Source organism: Tiliqua scincoides, chromosome 2 (assembly GCF_035046505.1).
Source record: "Tiliqua scincoides isolate rTilSci1 chromosome 2, rTilSci1.hap2, whole genome shotgun sequence".
NCBI classification, from domain to species: Eukaryota; Metazoa; Chordata; class Lepidosauria; order Squamata; family Scincidae; genus Tiliqua; species Tiliqua scincoides.
The window spans coordinates 149,571,630-149,596,751 of record NC_089822.1 but is presented as its reverse complement, the minus strand read 5'-3'; the positions used below and the strand labels follow the sequence as shown (position 1 = coordinate 149,596,751).

The 25,122-nt window shown below is 47.6% G+C and overlaps 1 protein-coding gene across 5 annotated transcripts in view; it reads right to left on the bottom strand.

The window, feature by feature from the left end:
- Positions 1-25,122, bottom strand: part of BAHCC1 (BAH domain and coiled-coil containing 1) — a 122,971-nt gene that overhangs the window by 30,729 nt on the left and 67,120 nt on the right. For 3 of the 5 annotated variants that reach the window (XM_066614881.1, XM_066614882.1, XM_066614885.1), the window contains 9 exons: positions 14,332-14,511; positions 8,814-8,936; positions 6,732-8,414; positions 6,148-6,253; positions 5,547-5,755; positions 4,417-4,575; positions 4,066-4,274; positions 2,449-2,764; positions 755-1,465 (listed from right to left, as the gene is read on the bottom strand). In XM_066614881.1, the coding sequence (XP_066470978.1) occupies positions 755-1,465; positions 2,449-2,764; positions 4,066-4,274; positions 4,417-4,575; positions 5,547-5,755; positions 6,148-6,253; positions 6,732-8,414; positions 8,814-8,936; positions 14,332-14,511 (3,696 nt within the window). The remainder of the gene's footprint in view (positions 1-754; positions 1,466-2,448; positions 2,765-4,065; positions 4,275-4,416; positions 4,576-5,546; positions 5,756-6,147; positions 6,254-6,731; positions 8,415-8,813; positions 8,937-14,331; positions 14,512-25,122) is intronic. The other 2 variants (XM_066614883.1, XM_066614884.1) reach the window with 2 other exon arrangements.

Sequence of the window (25,122 nt, the reverse complement as noted above, 5' to 3'; positions counted from 1 at the left end):
CACAATGAAGGAAGGTATTCATGCAATGTACTTCAACAGTAGGCTGCTCTCTATCTGTGAGTGCAGACTCTGCACTGTGAGCTTAGGCAGAGTCTGATGGTGTGAGTGGATTATTTAATGAAACACATAAAGAAGTTGACAGGGACACGACAGCTGGAAGTTAAAAGGGGAGCACCTGGGGAGGCAAAGCTCCTGATCTATGAAAAGCCAAGACTTCTATTCTTCTTCCAAACCATTCCAATTAGATACAACTTCTGGATTTACTAGGTGTCTGTATGTCTCACAGGAATTTTTTGGACACATCAACCTGACCAGTGGAAAATTTCAGCCCTGATTTTCAAGCATCTATCTACAGAATATCCCAGTTGTGTATCAAGTGAGGAAGGGGGCTGACTTGGTGGTCTTGCGAGTAACCTGTAACCCTTAGTAGTGTAGTGAGTAACTTTGATTGTAGGTAAGTCACAAAGCATTACTTGAGAGTTATGTGGATTTGCCTTTAGATCACCAGCTGTTCAATGCAACATTGGTCACCAAATGGAAGAGCCAGCAGGGGCCTTGGGTTCTGCCATGGATGCTGAATAAGACTGTTGTACCTCTGGAAGGTACACATCTCACACTCTTTTTTTCAAGAACTAGGAAAGGATTCCAGGATTTTAGCTCAATCCCAAAAGAACCTTCCAAATTCTTCATTTGCCTCAGTGAATGAGAAGGAACAAGATAGTGAACAGAGACCAAAAGGCCCTTGTCTGCTTACCTTGGGTGGCAGTGTCACAGTGCTGCCGTCGGAGTTCCAGTTCAGCCAGCTCACTAAGCAGGGCAATGCCAGGAATCCCTGAGCTGCAAGGAGAGGTCAAGGGAAGAGGTGCTGCCAGAGGTAGAGGCTCCAAGGCTGGGAGCTCGCCCAGGTCAATGCTGGCAGCAATGAGGGCATCAAGACCACAAGGTGCCACCTGCACTTCAGGGTGCGTTGATGGGACATCTGGCGAGCAAGCATCACTGTCCTCCTCCTCTTCCTCCTGGCAGACATCTTCCAGTGCTGCAGCTGGGCTATCCTCCACAGCCATCACCTCTGGGGAAGGCCCTGTAATGGCAGCATCTTGCCTGGGTTCCTCCTGGTGTTCTTGTGGGGCAGAGTTCAAGTCATCTGGGTTGTCCCCGACCAGCAGGGGGCAACATGGGGTTTCCTTGGCCAGCTCAGCGGAGCTCGGCCTCTGGGGATGCACAAGGATATGGGGAGGGTGAGGGTGGGAAGGTTCCACTTCCGTGTTCCCAGCCCTGCCGGGTGGACTAGGTGGACTAGCTTCTGACTCACAGCGTGACTCCTGCTCTGGTGGGAAAGTGCGTGACTGTTCAGGCTCAGCTGCCGTGGAAACAGTTTGCATAGTGTCAGGATCAGCTGGGTCCAGGGGTAATGGTGATGCATAGTCCAGACCAGCCACAGGATAGGAATAACCAGGGGGAAGGTCTATAAAGAGAACAAATACCAGCAGAATAAGCAGTGACAGAAGGTTCGTACATTCCCACATCACACAACTTATCAAGATACCCTTCAGTTCTCCAAAGCAACCAGAATACATAGATGATAGGCATCCTCCTGATACATGTAACCTAACCACAAATTCTTCAACTTTCTCTACAGCCAATATGTGAATGTCTCCATAATATGTTGCTCATATTCAAATACTGGTACTCCCTGCAAATTTATTTCAGTTACCTAATTTGGAGGTTTTTTCAAATTAGTCTTTTTGCTGTCTAGAAATAATGGTATGGCATACTAAAATAAGGACCCAATCCTAGCCAACTTTCCAGCACTGGTGCAGCCGCAGTGCAGCCCTGAGGTAAAGGAACAAATGTTCCCATACCTTGAGGAGGCCTTTGTGACTGCCTCCCCACCACAGGATGCAGTGAATGCCCCTATGGCACAGCTGCACCAGCACTTGAAAACTGGATAGGATTGGGCCCTAAAACAGTTAGCAGGGGGAAAGGGTGGGAGCGTATGGGGATCAAAAGATGCTGATTTTCTTATCCTGAAGGGTGGAAACCTTTCTGAATCCCATGTCTACAGCAGATGCTTCCCATACCCACTTTTTTCCTCCAGGTATAAGAACTAGGAACTGCAATTGCAGCTGTTTTATACAAACATAGCAACTGAAGTGAGTGAGATGTTGTGTTTGCCATATTCTGTGCTACACACAATGCTAGAGTGTATATCTTTATGGCACTGCATATTTGGTGCCAGACTCTGCACTACATCACAGCACCACAATCTTGTAGCTGTCTGGACCTTGGCATGTTGCAGGACACAGGGAGTACATGCCAGAAGATTGCTAATGGGGCCATTATCAATGCATGGATTGTCTTAACAAGACTCCCAAGCTGAGTTCTTACTCAACTATACTTTGCCTTCACCACCAGCCCCCTTGTCCCTGGCCCACCACAAGTCTCTACCTGGTTCCAGTGATTTGGGATAGTCCTGGGCTGGCCGTCCTTCAGGCTGCTTGTCCTCAGCCTCTGGACCAGTGGAGCTCTGGGAGGGCACTGGACTTACAGCTGGTGAGCGTGGCACCACAGCAGGACAGACAGGTAAAGTGCAGGGGGCAGGACATTTGGGCGGGTGGCAGCATGGGGAGAGCTTGGCTGAGCAGGCAGCTGCTGGTGACAGGCCCTTTGGGGGAGCATTTAAGGCAACAGCTTTGTGGGATGGTTTCAGCGGCTTCTCAGGGCCTGGCATCTCCAGCTCGGGTGGCGGCTCTTCAGGCTTCCGCTACAAGAAAGACGAATGATCAGTGAGTACCAAGTACAATGGATCTCACCAAAAGTAAATAAACTCAGTAGAAATACCAGAAAATCAGGGCTGCTGTCATTAAGTCTGAATTGGATTTCTGTGTCCTCTAATGCTTTGCAGAAGGAACAGATAGTTGATAAACATCTACAGGTGTTGCTTCCAAATCCTCACCCTTACGCCCCATGCACATACATAGACCTAATCAAAAGGTCAGGCAGAGTCAGTGACATTTATTCCACTGCATCCCTTTAGTGAAAAGATCAAAATAAGAACTTCTCTGTGCCTAAGAAATAGATACACTGGAGATGAAGGATAGCTTGTGATTCCCATTCTAGTGCCTTGAATCACTCTGGGCTATATGTGCTCTATATGAAGAAAAACAAACCCTATGTTGAAATATTGAATTAGGTAATCTGCACAGATGATTCAAATATGCATTATTTTATTTGGCATAATATCTCCAAGCTTCTGCCGTTCATGAGGGGAGACATTAACAAAGCTATGCAAGACCCAGAAACCCCCTTCTCCGACCACTGGAAAAATTTTCCAGCCACTTCCCGCTTCCATGACTTTGTGAGGCATCTCCCAGACTTTTTGATGTACATCTTTGCAGCCAAAATAAAGTTTTGCTTTTTTGGAAGTTGTGCTTCTTAAGAAAGTTGAATCTTAAGCCCAAGTTAATGCTCTATGCTTGCTGGGAAACACAGAACACACAAACCCCTGATTGTGACACCTTGGAGTGAGGAAGATCCTTCTTCACAGGATACTGGTTTTCATCATAGCCAATAGGTTGTGTACTGCTACAACAAGAGGTCAGATATCGACTAGCAGGGATCTGTATCCAACATAATTTCCTTTGGTACTTGATAGATTACTTTTGCTGTCACTCAGGGTTTGATCAAACACCACTCTTTGAGCCAGGGCAGGATTTCTCACCAGCTTAGCTAAGAAAGCTAAGGAAGTGTTTGCACATTGCCTTCTTCTCTCTAGCACAGACCGTGGCTTTCTCAGGTGAGCTACCTGGAACAGTTCTCCATTGCACTTGCTTTGTGTGCATGTGTGACCCTGAACTGTATGAGCTGAACTGTTTTAGGGCAGCTGCATGGGTGGTCCAGGTTTTCTGGTAGGGACAAGATTAGGTTCAAAGTGGATCTCTTCCACTCCAAACACAGAAGGCTATTTCCCCAGATTTTCTCTGCTTTCTCAACCCCCCCTACAAGCCAGGTCCACTGGATACCATTAGAGGCTAAAAGGGTGATGCTATCTCTTTGTACACTTACCTGGCTGTGTGTGTGCCGTTGCACTTCCAGGGCCTGTGCTGCACGTTGTTGCTGCTGCTGTTGCTGCTGAAGGGCATAGAGCTCTTGCTGACGAAGGAACTGGGAGCGGGAGTAGACAGGGAGCTGCCCTGTGTGCTGCAGGTGAGAGCCAGGCCCCCGACTAGGATACATGGGTGGCCAAATAGATGCCTGATCCATCACCTCAGCTGCTGAGAAAAAGGAAGTTTAATCAGATCTCAGACAACAGATCTGAGAGAGTCTCCCTGACCTGAACCAGAGAACCACATCTACCTTTCTGCATTAGAGGGTGCACGGGATGTTCTAGTGAATCCCTTTCTGGTTGCTACTTACCCAGTGTGTGGGGGGCACCATGGGCTGGAGGCTCAGAGGGCAGGATAACTAGCTGGGCAGGTGGCTCCTGTGACAGGGGGAAGACTGGTTGCATGGCACTGGGCATAGAGGCTGGGAAGCCAGGCGGCAAATTCTGATGTAGAGCAGGGTGCCCGATACCTAGAGTGGTAGGAAAACACATAGGATTGAGAGAAAACACCAATCCACTCAATATCCCCTCCCCATAATCTCATATTTCCTAAGGAAAGGAATTACAAGACAAGACTGCCTTTCCTGCTTCCCTCAAGATAGTCTTACAAAAGGCCCCTTCACTACCACCCAGTGGTTGCTACTCACTGCTTGTACATGTGGCAAAGTAAACACATGTGAATTCATCAGATGGATTAGTGGACTTGTCATGTATGCATGTTTACCACATAGAGGTCATATCCTTGTACAAAAATAATTGTGTGACAAGCAGAACATAGAGATCAAGGAGAATTCAACAGTGCTGTCACCTCCTACCTTGTACCTACCAATCCGTAGTGGCCCCAGCAGAACAGTCCCCCGGATCTGCAATACTTGTAAGGGCTGAATCCTGCATATGGTATTCCAGTTTTGCCCAGAGGGCCACTCCACACAGAACATAATGTGCATGTGCAGAAATTTCCCTGCATGTACACATGGTACACATGCTGCACATCGCACAATTAATTTGGTGTGATGATCTAAATGTTCACTGCTTTTCACCAAGGAATTCTGTAACATGTAACGTGACCCTGAGTGTCAGTCACTCTAGCTGGTATGGATGTCTTTGGCCCTGTAAGAAATTTAAGTGAGCCCCATACCTCTCACTGTCACTCATCAAAAGAATGGGCAGGGTGCTGGGTTACAAAGTGGGAACAGTGAAACAATAGGTGAAGGCTAAAAATGTATAGGTGGGATAGCAGGGAGGAATGGAGGGAAACTGAAATTGCTGGGGATCAGGGCGAGAAAGCAGTAAATCACATGTGAAGTACATCAAGGAGCAAGTGATAAGGAGCAAGAGAGCAGCTGCTGCTGGCCTGGGCCCAGCTGAGAGTTCAGTTTTAATTACAGACTGGAAAGTATACATTTACTCTAATGGCATTTCCCTTACAAATGGTACTGACCGTATGAGTGTCCACCCATCCAAAGTGAAGGGCTGCGTGTCCGGGGCAACCAATGTGTATGAGCCGGATGGGTGTGGGCTGCGGGGTCTCCTCCCAACTGGCTGGCCTGCAGAGAGGAACTGCCTGCAATCATCAGGTGGGGAGTAAGGTCTCCAGGGCAGCTGCTTGATGGGTGGATGCGGGCAAACTCCACTAGGTCCTTGTTATCCCTGTCAGACCAAAAATCATATAAACAATGACAGGTCGGCTGGAGATCTTCCCAGCACCTGACAAGAGGGGTACAACAAGGGCCATTCCCAAGGATTGTATAATCACATCTTCACAGTCAGAAAATAGCAGTATCAAAAAATCTGGCTTTTGCAAGAACAAGGCCTCGTAGGGACAATACTAGATCACAAGATAAGGAATCCTCTACAACTCGTTGATTTAAAGACACAAGGCATTGAGGGAGCTAAGGAAAGTTGGCCCCCTATGGCACAGATAGATAGGCCTTGTCTAGGGCCTTCTAGAGTCTTACCCAACTTAACCCTAACCTTCGGTCACAGGCCCAGTATTTTCATTTACAACCCCCCTCATCCTTGGGGCTGGAGTGGGCCCTTACTGGAGCAGGAGATCTCTTCCTGCAAGCCCCAGACGCTCTTCGCACAGCCGGCTCCGTTCCTCCTCAGCATCAAGGTCGATGACATGCACAGGTCGTGCTGCACCAGCTGCAAGAAAGAAACAAGGAGAGGAAAAATCAGCAACACCCCCCGACAGCTGTGCACAGGAAGACTTCCCCAAGAACTGGCCTTTTCCCTGGGGAGATAAGTGAGGGGAGAGAGCGAAGGAGAAGGCACTAGAAAACTCCTTGGAACACTTCTACATTTATCTCTCAGTCTGTGCATCGGAGAGGGGGTGGGGACTGGCACTTAGAGTAAAGAAGGGGGCACGGAGCCTGTTTGGGGATCTTCAGCAGAACTATACAAATGCATTTGTGACGTGGATAGTCTTCAATAAGGGGCCTTGAAGGAAATGTTTCACACTAAAATAATAAATGTGGTTAGTCAATGGCAGCAGACTTAAAGTGGCAACTGTAGACATGAGACTTAGAGGAGAAAGATGAAACTGCTAGACTGTGATTATCACATTCTTATGGGAATATGGCCTTTCCTACTGCCTACCACCTCACACTCCCAGGCTCATTACCTTTGAGGCCCATGGCAGCCCTGCCCTGCCGACTGGAGCTAGATCCATAGGCTGGTTCAGGCCGACTGAGGGTATCCTTCTGACGCGCCACAGCCACAGCAATGCCTACTGGAGGCTGACGCACCTCGCCATCACCATGGCCCAGCTCATGGTCCCTACTGCGGGCACAGTCTGGACGTTCCAGTTCTTGCTGTCCCTTGGCCCCCAGGAACTTGCCCCCATCCTGGTGGGCACAGCTGCCCTTGAGGCTGCCCAGGCCCACAAAAGGAGCTTTCTGGCCCACAATAAGTGCTTGGTTGCTGTACTTCAGCAGGTTTTTCATGGCTGACACTTCGTCTGGAGAGGTCTGCATTTCCTGGGTTAGCACTGAACCCTGTGTCATGAGTGCGGCCTGCTGAAGGCTGCTGCTAAAAGGGTCCAGATAGGAGCCTTTCCTTTCCTCTGCCATGGACAAGGGGGGGCCCTGGCCCTGCACCGGCCATGGTGGCAAGTGTGGTCCATTGTAGCCCAGAGAGCTGAGCTCCATTGACTTGCGCTTGGACTCTGCATGGGTTCCTGCCTGCTCCATCTCTGTCTGCAAGTGCTGCTGGTGGCGGATGCGAGCCACTTTCTGGGTGCTGGGTGTTGGCGGCTCCTTGGGGGCCTTGTCTAAAGTGCAGCAGGACTGGCTGAGCTTACACAGCGTCTCCTGAGGGCCGGGCCGGGCACAGTCTTGAGGTGGCACCATCTCAAAGTGCCCACTTTTAGGTTGGTGAGGCAGGCTACCGAAATGGCTATCAGAGCCAGTGCTGTTCAGGTACTCCAGGCCTTTGAGGCGCGCATTGGAATTCTGTGGCCAATCCAGCCGCCGTTCAGCCTTGCCCTCCATTTTGAGGTGAGAGAAAGGGTGGTTTCCGTAGGTGGGTGGGTGCTCTGTGCCCATGTCATGGGGGCGCTCTTTGCCCTCACATGGCTCTGATGGCACCTGGAATGAGCGGCTCTTGTCAGTCAGGTGGCCTACAGAAGGCACAAAAGTGGCCCCACTGATCCGCAACTCCCGACCGGTCTTATCCTGCAGAGGACACATCCCGTCTGGGCTGGAATGAAGCTGCAGGCAGGGGAAGCTGCCAGTTGTTGTGCTCAGGGCTGGGGGCCCAGGGGGCAAACTAGATGGGACCGTGTAGGAAACTGAGTGGTGCAGCATCTGCCGTCGCTCCAGGCACTCGCTGTAGGACTGGGGAGGCTCGTGGTGGCTGAGTTCCTTGGCACAACGGTTCTGGGCACCAGCGTGACGTGGTAGGATGCCACCACCACAGCTGGGAAGTACAGCTTTGCCTGAGTCACCATTCAAGACCTTGGAGCTTAGCAGGCATGAGGGCAGGTGCTTGGGTCGGTTGTCACAAGAGCCCCGCTGGGGAGCTCCCTCCTTGCAGTTTCCCTCAGGTGTCATAGGCATCACCAGCTTGTGTCGCTCCTTGGCTTCCTCATCAACGGCTCGCTCCTTGCCCTCACCCTTGGCCCCCTTGTCCTTTGACAACACAAAGCGCTCATAGTCCTTGTGACATTTCTGTCCGTGGCTGGCCTCGCGGTCCCGACTGCAGGAGCCAATAGGGTGACCAGGTGCTGCACGGGCAATGCTAGGGAAGTTGTGATTGGCTGACAGCAGGGTGGGCTGAGCCGGCAGGTTCCGCAGATAGAAATTGTCTGAAGGGAGAGACAAGTAATTAGGATAGGTCTCCTTGAGAAAAAAAACAGCCTAGGCAGCATCCTATGCTGCATCCCTGTTACAACCCAAATACTATCCCATCTGATTTCTCTACCCTTGCCCTAGGGTCATAACAGCTCTGCACCCTTTCTAGGACTGTGCTATTTGATAAGCAGAAGCCATGAATGTCTGGACCCACCCAGAGGACACGAAGGGAAGGAAGATGGAATCAGAACAGGCTCAGAAGCCTGAGCATGCTTTAATCGCAGAGAGATTGGTTTTTGCTCTTTTCCACTCCCCAGCCCTGCAACTGCCCACTGAATGTAAGCTCTTGATGCCAATTCCACAATGCGCCTTTTTTCTCTTGGGGGAAACATCTACTGAGCCCCAACGCTTACCTTTCTGGCTTTCATAGAAACGGTGCTGACCATATAGGACATTGCTGTTTCCATGGTGATCCAAGTGGCTCATGGGAAGAAAAGTGGACGCTAAGCTCCCAGAAAACCTTGGGTAACCCGGAGCTGAAACAAAAAGCAGTGAGGAATGAAATGCCAGGGTCACAACATAGTGGTCATGAGAAGCAACATCACTGGCTGGGACATCACTGGCAATCAGTCTCTCTGGGTATATTTTGAAAACCTGGATGCCTTTATTAACTCAGTCTTTCACTGTGGCTGTAATAATAACCATTCAGTGCCCACTGCAGGGGAATTACTGGGTTTCAAGCAGTACTGGTGGGTGGGGGGCACAATGGTACTCCAAAATTGTTGGCACCATCAACTTCTGTGATGCTAGCTTGGCAGAAGAAACTCCCAGAAGACACCTAGCAAATGGGAGATGGCATGAGACAAAGATACATGAGGCATCAGAAGGGGGCATCAGAAGGAACAAGACACTATTGCACAAGATAATTCTGATGTACATGGATGACTGGATTCTTCATAAAAACAATATTCATGGATGCCTCAAATATTCCCACAACAGAGTCGTCCCATCTTTCTATGTGGAAAAGGTAAATCTCTGACTGCTGTGTTAATAGGGGCTCTACTCTAAAGGAAACGGCAGAGACTTAACCAAGCTGGGTGTGCTCTTGTGGCTAAGCAAGTAAAGAAAATAATTAAAATAAATGTCAATTCTGCACCAAAATTCTGGGATCAAAGAATAAGATGCAAACCAAGTAGCTGTGCATTTATGTGTAAATTTTGCACAAACACATTCTGTTCGCAAGCTTCAGTTTTTCAAAGGGTTTATAATGTTTCAGCAAGGATCATTGGAACAGATACAGGGAATGTTAACTGTGATGGGGGAGGGGAATGAAAAGTACCATGAGGGAAGAACAAGGAAAGAACTGAAGAGCTGCACTGTGACCACAGCAAATCCTGAGCCCCAACTCTGCAGTTCGCTATGGCCCTGCAGGCTGGCAACCTGGTTTCTTTAGAATAATAACATGAAAGCTGAGATTCTAAATAACCTGTAGCTCCCTTAAACCTGAGTCTGTCTCTGTGCAACACTACCACCTAGCCATGAAATATAAACAGTCGCTGACTTTATAATCTTTGCCAGGATTGTATCCTCCTGGCTTCCTGCCAGTAGTCTGTGTCTGGGTCAAGAGTCAAATGCTGCCACTAAGGGTTTTACTAGGAGAAAAGCAGGGGAGAGTCAGACATTTTGATGAGTGCCAAGGTGAGCATTACCGAAACTGCCAAATTGGTCTCTGGGCTTTGGATGCGAAGGCTCTGGGGACCTGGGTCAAATTCTCAGTTCTTCCACAGCCTTCCTATGTGATTTCAGAGAAAATATCTCATCCATATATGAGTGGCTCTTGTGCAAGTCAGGATGGGGACACTCATTTGAAAAATGAGAGGAATTAGTGACTTACCTAACAAAAATATACTATAAAGATGGGCTTTACAAAGGAAAAAATAAACAGGATAAATGCTTGTTATATCACTTCAGAAATTGAAATCAGCTCTTATTAGAGCTCAGGGGAATATATCAAGCTGTCCTTCTGGCTACCAAGAAGGAACAATATGGGATGATTAAATGGACAAATATGTCAGCATATTTAAAATAAGACAAATATATAATTTCCTTGAGAAAACTATATTTGCTTTATTAATTTGGGGAATAAAAGATAGATCCATTTAGAAAGATTGGGTAGTACCTTTTTTCAGGTTGTGCAACTATATTAATAGTTCTCCTCCTAATATAGTGCAACACATAAACACAGAAAAGGAAAATACTTTGAAAAGGAAAACATATTTGCACTATACAAACAATGACTAATAAGAGATCCAGCCCAAATAATCCTGATGGACAGAGACAGTACGGAGCTGCATCCAAAGGAAAGATTCTTCCCTGCTCAGCTCACTTGTGACTCACAGCTTCTCAGGCTCGAACCCCAGCAGTGGCAAGAAGCTAATTCATGTCAGGCCAAGTCACCAAACTGCCTTGCATGCCTCTGAGTTTCCCCGTTGTCCCTTTGATTCCTCCCTGCGGCTCCTTGCAGGAGGAGGAAGCCAGCCCTCCCTGCGTCTGCCCAGCTAATCTCCCCAGTCAGCCACACACCAGCACTTTCAGCCTGCTGCCCCACCCCCACCACCCAGACAGGCGGCCCGTCAGCATGATGCCAGCAGCATTGACTGCACCCCGCCCCCAGCAGCCCCGGCAAGCCGGAAGCCAGCTGGCAGCCGTTCAAACTAACAGTCGGGCTGATTGCCAGGGCAGAGTGCCAGCAGCACCTTGCCGCTCACACTTTAACTTTCTGCCTCTCACATGGAGGGGAGGATGTGGGGGGAAGGGCACAGCAAGAGCCAGTCACCACAGGAGCGAGAGCAAGAGAAAGTGCACTGCGAGGAGTGAGAGCACTGAAGGAGGAAAGGCTGTGCAGCCAGCATCACAGCGCAGTGGGGGAGGCCAAGAGTGCGATAGAAAGAGCTGCGGTTTGGGAGCCCTGCACTGGGGACAGGCTCTCTCAGGACTAGGTGATAAAGAGCACTGACAGCACTTGGGATTCCACTGGCAAACTGAGCCTGGAACAGCATGGCAGATGCATTGTGGGAGACAGAGGGGCATTAGCTGAACTGTATGCGGGGGAACTGCAGGGCCAGTGGAACAGGAGTTTGGGGCCTGGAATGAGGGGCAGCGGCAAAACGGGGAGGGGGGGATAATCCAGCAACTTAGTATAGGTCCAAACTGTGGGAAATTCATTCCCTAAACACTTTCCTGAAAACCAGGGGCTTCCCTTTGGGGGATGATTTAAATGAATTCTTGACGCTCAGAAAGGAGTAGTTGGCCAGGAGTGAGGAGAAAATGCAAACAGGGCCATTGTTCCCTTGCGAGTACAACCCCCCCCCCCCCCAATTCTTCAACATACTGAATTGGAAAACAGGGCCCACCCCCACCAGGCCACATGAAGTAGAATAGCTTACGCAGTGTAACTTGAAGGTACGGTGACCAGATGTCATAACTGCAGAAAAAAGGTGCCCCAAAATGTGGAATATCCAAGAAAAAAATGTAGGACATGACAAATTAAAAGCTAAAACACTCGTTGATTTCATGTGGTTAATTTAAACTCTATGGGTGCAACCCTAACCCCTGGGTTAGGACAGTGCAAGTGACTTCCTTTCACAAACGTGCCACAAGGCATATTTGCATCAACTTAAGAGTCGGGGAGGCCAGCACAAGGAGTTGCAAGGGAACAGGCAGGGGGGAGCGGAAGGCAGGGCCAGGAAGTTATGCTGGATCCTAGCCTCGTTCCTAGGCAGCGTGGAGAGGCTCTAGGCCACTCTGTTCTGCTCAGATCTGCGCCACCTCCTGAGGTGGCACAGATTCGAGTAGACCCATTGGGGCTGCTTTGACTTTCCCCGGGGTAAGGGGAAGTTTACCCTTGCCCCGGCTGAGCCACAGTTTGCCCCAAACTTGTACTAGATACAGCACAGGCCCACTGGTCTACCTGTTCCAGCACAAGTTAGGATTATTTAATATTAAATTTCCTTCCTGCAGCCTCTCCACCCCATCATACCTTTCCCCACCCTGTTTCACCCCTCCCCTTCCCCGCAGCCACCTTACCTGCAAGGCAACAGTGGTCATTTTACCACAGCAGAAGTGCCTTCTGCTGTTACAAAGGACTCCTTTGCCAGCCAATCCTCAATAGCAGGGGTCTCCAAACCCCGGCCCGGGGGCCAGATGTGGCCCGCAGCGAGCCTCTATCTGGCCTGTGGTCAGCCTCTTGTCCCCTGAAAGCCTCTGGCCCACTTGACTGAACATGACCAGAGCTGTGCTCTGATTGCATCTGGAGGATGTTCTGAGGGCCGGAGAGGCTGAGTGCACTCATTCATTCATTTATTCATTCATCTAAGTTCCATCTCTAATTTATTTATTTAACTTTTATATTTAAATTTTTTTCCAGCCCTCAGCACTGCACCAGATGTTTCATGCGGCCCTCTGGCCAAAAAGTTTGGAGACCCCTGCTCAATAGAATTGGGCCATTAATTCCAGTTGAATGCTAGAACTTTCCTTTCTGTTATCTCTCCCCCCCCCTTTCCTGGGAGTGGAGGTTGAACAATTTGAAATTAATCTCAGAAGAACACTAATGAGACAAGCTTTTGTGGCCTGTTCTCATTCACAAGCACTGAGATCCTTTTAGATAGGGTTGTTTGTATTCTGTAAATCTACATGAACAGAATAGTCTTATGCAGTACTGAATCTGGTATTTGGTATAGGATATTGTGTTTTGTTTTTTAAAATTAGTTTTTTAGTCCTTGTTGCTGTGAATTGGGATTTGAGAGCAGTCAAGCAGTACCTGTAGGTCAAGCAGTATCTGAAAATGGCTCCAAGAAGTGGAGTTTCTATATCCTGTATGCACACCAATTCATCCTCTTTTCAGGGGCAAATCCAGTATTTGTGTTTGGGGGGGGGAGGTGCATGATCACTACCAACTCCAGAGCCCAGGTCAACCAGGCAGGTAAACCTGGGCTCCCATTTAATTTATGGCCTCCATAGCCAAGGGTCACTGGGCAGGTAGACCTGGACTCCTACTTGAACTTGCAGCACAGATATACCAGGTAGGAAGACCTTGGCTTGAACTTTGAGCCATTGGCTGGAATGGGAACCCAGTTCTGCCCAGCCAGCAGAGCTGGGCTCCAAGTCCAGGCAGGAGCCCTGGTCTATCCAGCTGGTAGACCTGGGCTCCCACCTGGATGTAGAGCTCAGATCTACCGGCTGGGTAGACCTGGGCTCCCATTCCAGCCAATCTCACTGGTGCCCCGTTCCATTCTCCTGGTGCCCAATTTTGCCACAGCCCAGTGGGCACCCTTCCCTGCTGGGATGGCAGACAGTTGGGGCGGTCACATACCCATGACCCCCCCTTGGATTCGCCCCAGCCTCTTTTAGATTATGAGCCCTTTTGGGACAGGAAACCAGTTAGTTATTTTGTTTTGTAAAAAACTTTGTGAACTTTTCTGTTGAAAGGCAGTATAAAGATATCCTTGATAACAAAAATGGCTTCTAGTTATGCTCCCTTTATCCATAGACCCTTCCCCCACCACGGATCTTCAGGTTCCCATACACCTTCTCCTGCCATCTGCTATCACTACACTTGCATTTTTAAAAATTCTACACACATGGACACACACAAAAATTGAGCACATTTATGCAAATTGAGCACATTTGAATGTAGTTATTGATTTGCAGAATTTATTCTTATAGCGGAACATCAGTAGGGCGGGCACAGAATTTAAGCTTCCAAGGTGTATAATTTGGAAACTATGGAGGAAGGAAGAGCAGAATACAAACAAACCTGGTAAGTTCACAGTACTTCCGGAGCACTGAGCTTGCTTTCCAAGGAATATCCTGTACACCTGGAAATTGTGCCCTCTCTAAGGCAGTTTGAGTACCTCCACCAAACCTCTTTACCTTCATGTGAGTGTGAGAACCAGATCTGGGAGGTGCCAGAGTGGGGACCACGGAAGGCCGGTTCTGATGGGGATGATGCAGGGCCTGTGGGATGTGGGGGTGCTGCTGAGCCCAAGCTGCTGCTTAAGAAGCTGCCCATAAAGGATGAGGCAGGTGAGTTTCCCATCAACCCGCTTCCTGCTGGGTGCGCAAAAGAGAGAAAGAAAAAGAAGGAAGAAAGAGTGTCAGCATACAGATGGACAGTACAAAGCTCAGCACCCTCCCAACCAAGGTGAACATTTAATTAATTAGTTTAGATTTGTCGTTGTCCACACACTCAGGGCACATTGCAATCCTTTGCACAAAAATATGTAATCAAAGTGAATCAAGAAGCAAGATTTACATAATAGCATCATTTTTGGAAAGCAACCACTGCCACCCCTTGCTAATCACAATCTACTAAAAAACCTAGTTCACTGGAACACTTGCCACAGACTCACAGAAAGAAGAAAACACGTTTAACAGATGTACAGGCCCACCTACGTGCATTTAGACACAGTGTCTGGAATGGATGCATAAACACTATTTCCCACTCAATTTGGCAGCCCTGACGGTCACATATTATTTCCCTGCTATCTAGCCTGGAGGAGAAATTGGCATTAAAGGCAACCCCACAGAAGGCCTCCGGAAGTCACAAACTGGATATGTCTTCTGAGTGCAGTACTTATATGCAAGCAAGGGCTGGGGATACCTGTCCTACCAGTAATTGTATTTATACAAGCTGATCAGGAAATAAGTGATTGTGCATATAGGAGAAAATGGGCTTTGAAACCTGGGTGGCCACTGGCACACATACAGAACTCTTCTATACAAGTCTGTGACCTTGTCAGCATTCATGCATCAGCTCAACACCAATGTACAAGCCCTGAAGTGTAAGCAAATGAGAACAACCCACACATAGTACAGTATATTGGGCTACTCTATTTCCATACCCAGAATGGTTTCAGTAGGAAAGACTTAGCCATAGGGAACTGACTAAGCAAGCTCTCCATAAAGAAACATTCAGAAATTATGAGTACAGTACTGTATACAGTTAAACAGGGTGGCTGTGAATCCACCCTGTTTATAAAGACAATATACTACACACCTAAACCACAAAAATCAAAAGGTCCTCCCCAATGTTTTGTATCAGTTAATGCACTCCTGAACTGCATCCATCAATTTTTTGTGATGAAATTTCTTGATTGGTTCATGGACAATTGGATTTCCAAATTTTTGGCAAGTAAGCCCTGCCTCATTCCACAGTTCCTTATGTCCTCCTGTTGCAGCCACCTATTGCAACCAGAACCCCCACTGCAGCAGACTTCAATGTAGCCCCCGTGTTTTGTAACATTGGCTAATAATCAGTAAGTCTGGAATATCTGGGAAAGAACAATTGACCAAACCTGTCCACAGGTTGTTGTGGAACTGACTGACCAATCATGGACTCAGATGGGCAACAGAGGCCTTCATACTGGCCAGTGAGCTGGCACACTGGTGTCTGGGCTGTGTGGATAAATATGACTTGGTCAAGGTTAATTTGGGCTGCCAAGCAGCTTCTTTCTGTCTGGATAAAAATTGTTCTTCTCCTGCAATGGTATTCTGGTGAGGGGGTAAGAAAAAGTATGTTTTGGGTAGTTGGGTGCTTTTCCTGATGGCAGGTGTTATTCTGCTGACTCATGAAGCAATTTAGTTGTAGTTTGTTAAGGTTAGATCAGTCAGTGCATTTGCTGCATGGATGGAGGGGCTGAGATCTAGGGCAGAGGCCTGTTCTCCCCCCACAATGGATTAGGTAAAAAAAGACTGCTGCTGCTGTGGACAAGGCTAAGAATGGAGAAGAAGAGGTTATCCACCCTACCCCTATGCACTGCCAGCCAGTCCAAGCTGCAGGGATCTGGCTGGGTTTGCAGACAGTGTTATATGCTATCTATGGGCTATCTATGGGCAACAGGCCTGAGCCTTTTAGTCATTACCCCTAGGTATTTGACGTGGGCGAGTGCCTGGCGAGGCACCCAGCCAAGAAGCAGGAAGCACTCCTTGCTTTAAGCCAACCCACGCTCCCTGGCTAATCCCATTGGGATGCCTCAGCGATGAGTGTGGGGATGTGGTTACAAGGGCAAGGCCAAAGCCACTCCCCACAGCTGGGGTGGGGGTGGAAGCTTGGGCATTAGCTAGGGAAGTCCCTTTCTGGACATTATGAAGGGGCTAATCAGATCCAGGGGGAGACGGTTGAAGCTGGAGCTATGGGAACGTAAATCTCTCCCACAGGCTGAGCACAGCCAAGCAAAGTCTGAGGAGATCCCTGTGGAGTTCTCGACTCTCTAACCTGACCCAGGCTCCCAGTTAGGTCCACAGGCATCTTTTCTCAAGGGTGTCTCTTCTGAGACCTTAACAATGCACACAAGCAAGCATAACTCCCTCTGCCTCAGGACACCTGTTTCACTCAGTTCCAGAATCCTCCCATTAGTGCCCAAACCTGCAAATTTCATTCTCTACCCCCCGACTGCCACTCCAATAATAAATTGCTTTGTAAAGTCTTCTCATTCTTTCCTTCTTCCCAGATAGCTATGTTACTGCCTCACTTGTTTCTGTTTCTGTACCAGGTTGACCTCCACCACCCCCAATTTATCATGCCCCATGAAACATGACACACAACACACCTAGTTTAGTCCTTCCTAGATGCATTGTCTGCACCTTGTTGTTCAAGGACAGAAAGCCCTGCAAATGCTCTATAGGGCTTGGCTTACTTGCAAACAGCCTGAAATAAAGGCAATTTAGGCAATGTGGCCAGAATTATAGGCTTGCAAGTGAAAGTCCCCTGTTGAAATCCTAGCTCAGCACCCAATCCTATCCAATTTTCCAGCACCGGTGCAGCCGCAATGAAGCCCCATGGTAAGGGAACAAATGTTCTCATAACTTAAGGGGGCCTCTGTGACTGATGCCCCACTGCAAGATGCAGTGCATGACCCATTGGCCCAGCTTGAAAATTGGATAGAATTGGGCCCTCAGCCATTAATGCAATGGGTAGATATAAGTAAGTAAGACCCAATAACATCCCTTTCTGTAAAATAGGGTAGTATAACTTGGGCATACCTCCTGCTTGGCTTCTGGTTAGTTGAGCAGAAATGACAGAATTAAATTATACTTTATAAGTACAGTACTTTAAAATTACCAGGAGTGGTAGAGTTTTCTTGCCTACCAAAGCCATCCTGCCTCCCCCCTCCACCATGTATCTGAAAGCTGTATGCCAGTGTTTCTCAAACTGTGGGTTGGGACCCACTAGATGGGTCACAAGTCAATTTCAAGTGGGTCCCCATTCATTTCAATATTTTATTTTTCATGTATTAGACTTCATGCTACCATGGTATGTGACTGCATCTGGGGACATGTAACAGACCTGTACTTTTAACAAGCTATTATGTATATTCTTTTACTCCTGGGTAAATGTGGGTAGGCTTGCAGCCTAGGATTGTTAAAAACTTTCCTGCTTGATGATGTCACTTCTGGTCATGACATCACTTCCAGTGGGTCCTGACAGATTCTCATTCTAAAAAGTGGATTTTGGTGCTAAATGTGTGAGAACCACTGCTGTACGCTATCTGTCTGAACTTCTATGCCTCCCAAATGGTGCCAAGTGAACTTTGCAGAGGGGCCTGCTTGGGTGCTGTGGTCAGCACAGGGAGAGAGCTTCTTAAGAAAACATTCTCCAACATGTGGGAGGACAGAGAATTGGGGGGAAAGGAAGCACTATGGGGTTGCGCCTCTTTCTCACCATGGTAGAAGAGGCATGCGTGACCTCTTTATCAGATGCACACGCATATCTCACCACTATGCAGCCTCAGCTTCAGATGTTGCAAACAAGTCCGAGAAGAGGAGGTGAATCTCAGTTTTGCTTCCTCTGCCTCCTCCCCACTTATCAGAACTCCTGAAGCTGTTCAGAGACTGCCAGTCACTGTGCTGATGAAAAGACACAGACACCCCACCTCAGTGCTTAAAAATCGGTCAGCAACAGCCACGGAGTCCAGCAGTTCCACCCACGTGGTCTCACAGAATAGATCGTCACAGCACTTTGTGCCCAGCAGCTGCCCATGTGATTGGTCAGTGCCATTTCAGAGAGTAGTGGCTGACTGCTACTTTTTCTTTTGCTCCTTCCCACCCGCAATTCCAGCTGTTCATGCAACCCAGGTTATCTAATGAAAATAAACCTCTCTCTCTTGCACCATGAACTTCAAATCCTATTGCCCTCTCAGGGCAAAACAGTTGCCCTTTCAGACTGAGCTCCAAGGAGACTGGATACATGGGAAGGAACCATTGGGTCTGGTCTGGGGGCTGTTGCTGTTCCAGACCAAGCCTGTTTGAGAAGCTGTGGTGCAGCCTCTTGGCTTGCATCTCCCTGAGAACAGACCCCCCTGCCTTGGCTCTCACACACTTGCCAACATTTCCCAGCCTGTGAGTCACAAACTGCTGGCAGTTTCTGCTCCCCTGACTCTGCAGCTGATCAGCCTCTCCAGCTTCCCACCCCCTCCTAAAACAGCATCCTCCGCCAAACCTCTCACACTCTCTCAGAGCCCCTGGCTCCCATGAACTGGAAATTCAGCTCTGGGCAGCTTCCTCCCCACAATTAATTTGAGTAAGAAAAAAAGGGAGAGGGGCTTGTGTCTTTTTATACTCTCACTCTCGCATAAAAATTTTTTCTGAAAAAGCGAAACAGGACAAGCTGTGAATGAGGGAGATGAGAATTCACATCCACAGTTGAGAGGGAAAGGGGGTCAAAGTGAAAGAACAGTGTGCATGGGAGCCCCCAGAATGCTGAATGGAAAGAAAATTGCTGGAAGCAGACCAGTTACTAGTTGACTGGGAGGGGGGACGGGACAACCCGTCTTCTTTCAGGGTGCTGTTGCTGAACAGCAACAGAGGGGTGGGAAGTCAGTTTTCACACATCACTTTTGGTGGCCCTGCACAGTTGGTTTGTTTAATTTTTTCTTAGTGCATGTGTGTGTTGGAAGGTGTAGGCAGGGCCTTTAAGAGGAATTTTATCAGGGAGAACAAAGTTTCTTTAGGGCCCTTTCCCAAAGGGGCAGGGGGCAATGGGGGCAGGCAGAACAGGGAGCAAAATAGGGCAGGGGGAGGGTGGTGACAGCCAGAATTATCTTTGGCGCCCAGTTCTACCAGGCTTCTTGATGTCTCAGAGACCAAGTCTACCTGACCATGTAGCGTTGGCAGCTAGATAGAGTAATATGGAAAAGTCTCTAAGGGCACAATCCTCACCAAATTTCCAGCACTGACAGCTGTGCCAATGTGGTGTGCACTGCATCCTGCAGTGGTGAGACAGTCAATGAGGACTCCTCAAGTTAAGGGCATGCTTGCTATCTTACCTTGGGGCTGCACTGCAGCTAGGTCAGTGCTGAAAAGTTAGTTAGGATTGCGCCCTAAGACTCCTAAAATCTTTGGGATATAGAAAATCATCATAGTTAGGCTCACACTAGAGTGGACAGTGTGCAGTGTGCACCAAAGTGAATTTCTGCACATAGCCCCACAGCTGTCCCTGAGCTCCTGTTCACTCCTTCATGGTTAGTGGATCCACAAGCCCAAGAGCTCCTGTAGCAGGCCAGTTTCCTCCCAGATTTGACACCGTGTTAAGGGAGGGTCATGGATGCATTCCTGGTCCTGGTGTGTATGGCTTGCAGCAGCAGTTGCCACTGCAAGCCCATGTTTATGTCCCCAGCATCATGCGCATGCAGCAAGTTCAGGTGAGATAGGAAAATGTCAGATTCCAGAAATTTTCAGGGCCCCTTCCTTTGGCTCCTGGGCCCCCTTTCTGATCCTGGGCCCAGGTACAAATTACCCCTGTTACCCCTCTCTCCTAGGCCCTGGGTGGAGACTAAGAGTCCAATCCTGTCCAATTTTCCAGTTCCGGTGCTACTGTACCAATGGGGTATGCACTGCTTCCTGTGATGGGAAGGCAGTCACAGCGGCCTCCTCGAGGTATGGGAACATTTGTTTCCTTACCTTGGGGCTGCACTGGTGCTGGAAAGTTGGATAGGATTGGGCCTTAAATGTAGTGCAAGCTGTTGTGCATGCAGGCTGTATCAGTGTGGTCGGGAGTCAGCAGTGAGGAAAAGCTGCCTTTCCTTTTAGTACATACTGGCTGACTCAGCAACAATTAGGTGAGGATAAGTTGGAAGGAAGAGGCTCAGGGCTTAGGTGACAAACAGTAACTACCAGATAGTGTGCCATGGTGCATCATCTCAAGCACAACAGCTTCAATAGTCCCTCCATGTCCCCTTCAGGCTAGGCCAGTTCACAGCCAGACTACAAGCTCACTACTTCCAGCGTGGGGTAAGTTCCCACCACCAGCCCAGTGCCCTTCTGCTTGCTTGTGCTACCAAGCTAGGGAAAAGAAGTACAATAAGGAGCACTCCTCTGCCAGCAGTCACTCCAGGTCAGGGCCAGTGGGATACTTCTTAATACAAAAACATTCCCCACCCACAGAAAATAAGCATGTCAGGAAAAGGGCTAAAGTAGAACCATTCTCCCTGACCAGCTAGGTTTCTATGTTCAGGAACTGACTTGTAAATGAGCATGCATATGATTGTCCTGTAAAAGGAGAGGCGTGATGGACTGGTAGACAGACTTGCTTAATGGTGACTCAAATAGGCCATTTCTAATTTAATTTTTTTTTTAATGTAGGATCCTCTTCAAAAAATAATAAAATAAAAACAAATCTGTGAATTATAGCAACATTCATTAAGAAATCTAACATACTTCAAACAACCAGCAATCTGCATTACTTGATATGGTTTTTCCTATTCCAGCAACTATATAATTGATAAAATTCTCCCTTCAATGCAACTTTTTTAAAGGTACAAGAACTTCTTCAGGATCAGGAGGAACTTGGTAAAACTGCTCGTACATAGGGCTTATGTTGGGAAAGGGGTGGTTGCTCTTGTGTTTTTAACATCTTGCCCTGCAGATATTACCTGGTGATAAAGTTCACCTCAGTGCTGAGGAAACATTCACTTGCTGTTTCTGCAGATCAACGTGCTGTTAAAGGCACCAGAGCAAGCCAGCTGGGGCTTTGTCCTAGATAACTGGCAATCCTAATGGCAATGCTATGTGGGGACAGGGGGTGAGATTCTGAGTATATTAGTAGTATCTTGTACTTCATTTACACAGGCTGCTCAGCATATCAAAAGGGGAAAAACAGAGTTTGGTGGGCCTGCTGAACTTAAGGTTTAGATTTATTTATTTTGAAATTCTGCCTTTCTCTTTCCCGTCAAAAAGGTGGCTCACAACAAAATATTAAACCAGCAGCAAATCAGACAGAATTTATGATATGTGCTTTAACAATTATTGTAAGATGCCTGGTAGCTCCTATGGGAATGGAAGGGTGGGGGGATGTAAAATAAACAAAACAAAATTACAACAGAGCAATAAAAATAAATAATCAGGGTAGTGGTGAGCAAACAAAGCAAAACAAATAACAGAGGGAAAAATGTAACCCCTCAAAATTAAAAGAGAAATAAGTAGGTTCTCAGTTGCCATTGGAAAATAGTCAGAGAGGAACAAAACTTGATCGCTAGCCGAGAGAGTTCCACATATTGGGCACCACTGGAGAAGGCCCTCAGCATTAACTGGGCCCGCAATGGAGGTGGAGAATGTAGGAGGGTTCCCCCAGCTGAGCTCAGTGTTGGGGCTGTTTCATAAGAAGTGTTTCTTTGTGATACCTTGATCCTCAGCGATGGAGGTGCAATTGTCCTCATCCCCCTTCATCCCAAACTGATTGGATCAGGTCTGGTTCCAAGTGCTAAAATCAGGCTCTATAATTCAGTTTTAAAGAACTGCCGCATCGGCTAAGTGACAAAATAGGATTGTTTCATATGCAGTCTTTGATTGGAAAGTCTGCCTGTATCAAATGGAACTCCAAGTCCAAACTCATTACATTCTTGAAATTCAGTTTGTTTAATGTAACAGGTTTATTTCAAAATGCAGATAGGAGAGGCAGTAGAATGCCTAGGAGAGGAACATTCATTTAATGATACATGGAGGGCTGAGAGAGCAACTGTTTTTTCGTGTTTTTCCATTGCTTCAAACTTTCTTGTGGTTTCAGTAAACGAAAGCTCTCTGGGTTCTTCTCCACGGGGGGTTTCACTCTTCTCTGACCACTGGAAACCAGAAAAATTAATAATCTGAATCCTTATAAAATCTTCACAGAAGCAGAGGGGATTCAAAAATCTAAGCAAGCAAACTGTTGAGACTGGGAGGAACGCCATCCACTGTTGTTTATGGAAAAATTGGGCTGTGCTGTTTTCCCAGTCATTTAGTGGTAGCAGGAAAAGGGAATTTCCACCTTTTAGAGAGTGAGGGAAAAACATTTTCCCCTTTCACTATAAACTCATTCATGATGGAAGAGCAAGTTGACAAGGAAGTAAGGAAAGGGAAACTATTGCCTCCCTTCTAAAACACACTGCATATGCAGGTTAGAGAAACTAAGGTCATAAGAAGAGCCCTGCTGGATCAGGCCAAAGGCCCCTCTAGTTCAGCATTCTCACAGTAGCCAGTCAGTTGTATCTGAGAATCCCATAGACAGGTGATGGTCCTTTACCACTATCGCTCCTCAGCAATAAGCATTCAAAGGCACATTGCCTTTGAACCTGGAAGCAGCCAGCATGACTAGTAACCACTGACAGCTTTGTCCTCCATGAATGTGTCTAATTTCTCTTTTAAAGCCCTCTAAGCTGTGGGCCTCACAGCAACTTGGGGCAGTGAGTCCCAAAAATGAATTATGTGCTGTATGAAGAAATACCTCCTTTTGTCTGACCTGAACTGTCTGCCGGTCAGAGTCATTGGGTGATCCTACGTTTTAGTATCATGGGAGAGGGAGGAAATCATGACATGAAGATAGCAGAGTTTTTCGTCAAGCTTTTTTGAAACCCCTGCTCCAATCCCAGTTGTTGTGGCTTTGGTTCTGGTTAGAGAGTGATGAGGAACGCCACTTTGCAAATTACAGTTATGTGTGTGTGTATGCATCTGCTATATGTGTGCAATTGTTTTATGTAGCTTCTAACAGTTTCCCATCCAGATTACAAATCAGGCTTACACTTGCTTAGCTTAGTAATGCAGCAATCTCTTTTGTTTCCAGACCACTCAATGGGTCCCATCAGTGGCATTTTCTTCACTTCCCATGTTCCAGAGCCAAGTCCTGGCACTGGTAAGGCTGACTGAAGTAAGCAGATGTATCTGAAACAGGTCCCGTGTTAAGCCGTGGTACTGTTCTAGCACAAACATTGTGAATCCAAAAATAAAAGGGATCTGGGCAGAGCAAAATGTTATAATTTATAAATTGTATAGTTTATTCCACAGTCAACTCTCAGATACCTGGAGCTACTTGGATAATCAGCCGCATTCCACATCCTTGACCACATTTCTGATTGGGGATTTCATGACCAATAGCAGCAAGGCATTGTTGCGAGGCCCTCATACTGAGTAATGTGGAAAGGGTACGCTGCTTTCAAGTGGCCAAATGAGAGTGGATGTGGCGTTCAGCTCAGGAGAATGTCAATCCTTGCTTAGAAGGCTCAGAAAAGGCTGCATTTTTATATTCATGTGGACAACTTCTTACTTGTGATTTGAAAGTATCAAATAGTACTTTAAAAAAATACAGTTCCCATATGGAATTGTAATTCACAGAACTGTATTCGTGGTTTTGCCCCCATGGTAGGCAGGGCCTTACCGACCACAAATGGTTGTGCAGGTTTTTTGTTTTAAATCATTAAGACTCCTTGCATTACTGGGGGAGGACATGCACAACAGAAAAGGGAAAAGGTGTGCAGGAAATGGAACAGCACCATGTGCCAGCATCTGTCCAGTGAGTAGCCTGGTGGAACTTGGCTGCCAACAAATGCCTACTTGGAAGGCACTGGTTAGAAGCAGAGATCTGCCAATTTCATTCAAGCTAAGAAACAACATTTCCCTAGGCAAAAAGTGCTTCAGGCAACCAGTCCTGCTCTGCAGGTAGACCAAGGAAGGAAGCTTTCCCTGAACTAGGCATAGCACATAGAAAAACCTTGTCTGCAGGGATCAGCAAGGCCTGTGCCAGGCTCGTATGACTGGTTTGTAATGGAAACATTGATCTAACCACATCTGAGGGTTGCCTATTGTGGATCAGTGAATCATATTTAAACCAAAGCAATCAGTTCAAGCCTGGGCCCTGCAAAGGGTGTCAAGGGCTAGTTGTCCTTATTCCTAGTTTTACTGATGTTCCCTGACTCAGTGTTGGCTGCTGTCCTGGCCCTGGACTGCTTTCCATCATCCACAGCTATGCCAATGTCCTCTAGTTTTGATCCCAGAGGTGGCTGCTACTTTCAGTCTAGGATTTCATCCTTTTATCCCCTCCTGGTTAAAACATTCCAGATGTCACTAGTCCTCAACCTCTTTGTCTTTTTAGGGCAGAAGTCTACAAAGCCCCTTCCTACCCCAGAACCATGTGGCCCCTACAACCCACAGTGATGGCCCTTCTGCCATATCCTGTGTGAGGAAAGTATGGGGTTGGTAAGAAATGATCATAGAGTAGGGAGGAGGCTTTCATGGCTTTTGTGTTTAGAAATAATGCAGCATAACGGTCTGGCCTTGAGCTTCAAGAAGACTCTCCTCCCCAAATAGCTCATCTTTTGCATTGTATGTGAAGGACAGAGGCTAATTTGCATCAAGGCTCAGACAAAGTTATGTGATTGGCCTCCAGCTGCTGAGTTCTGTGTTTGCCAGGATCCCCTT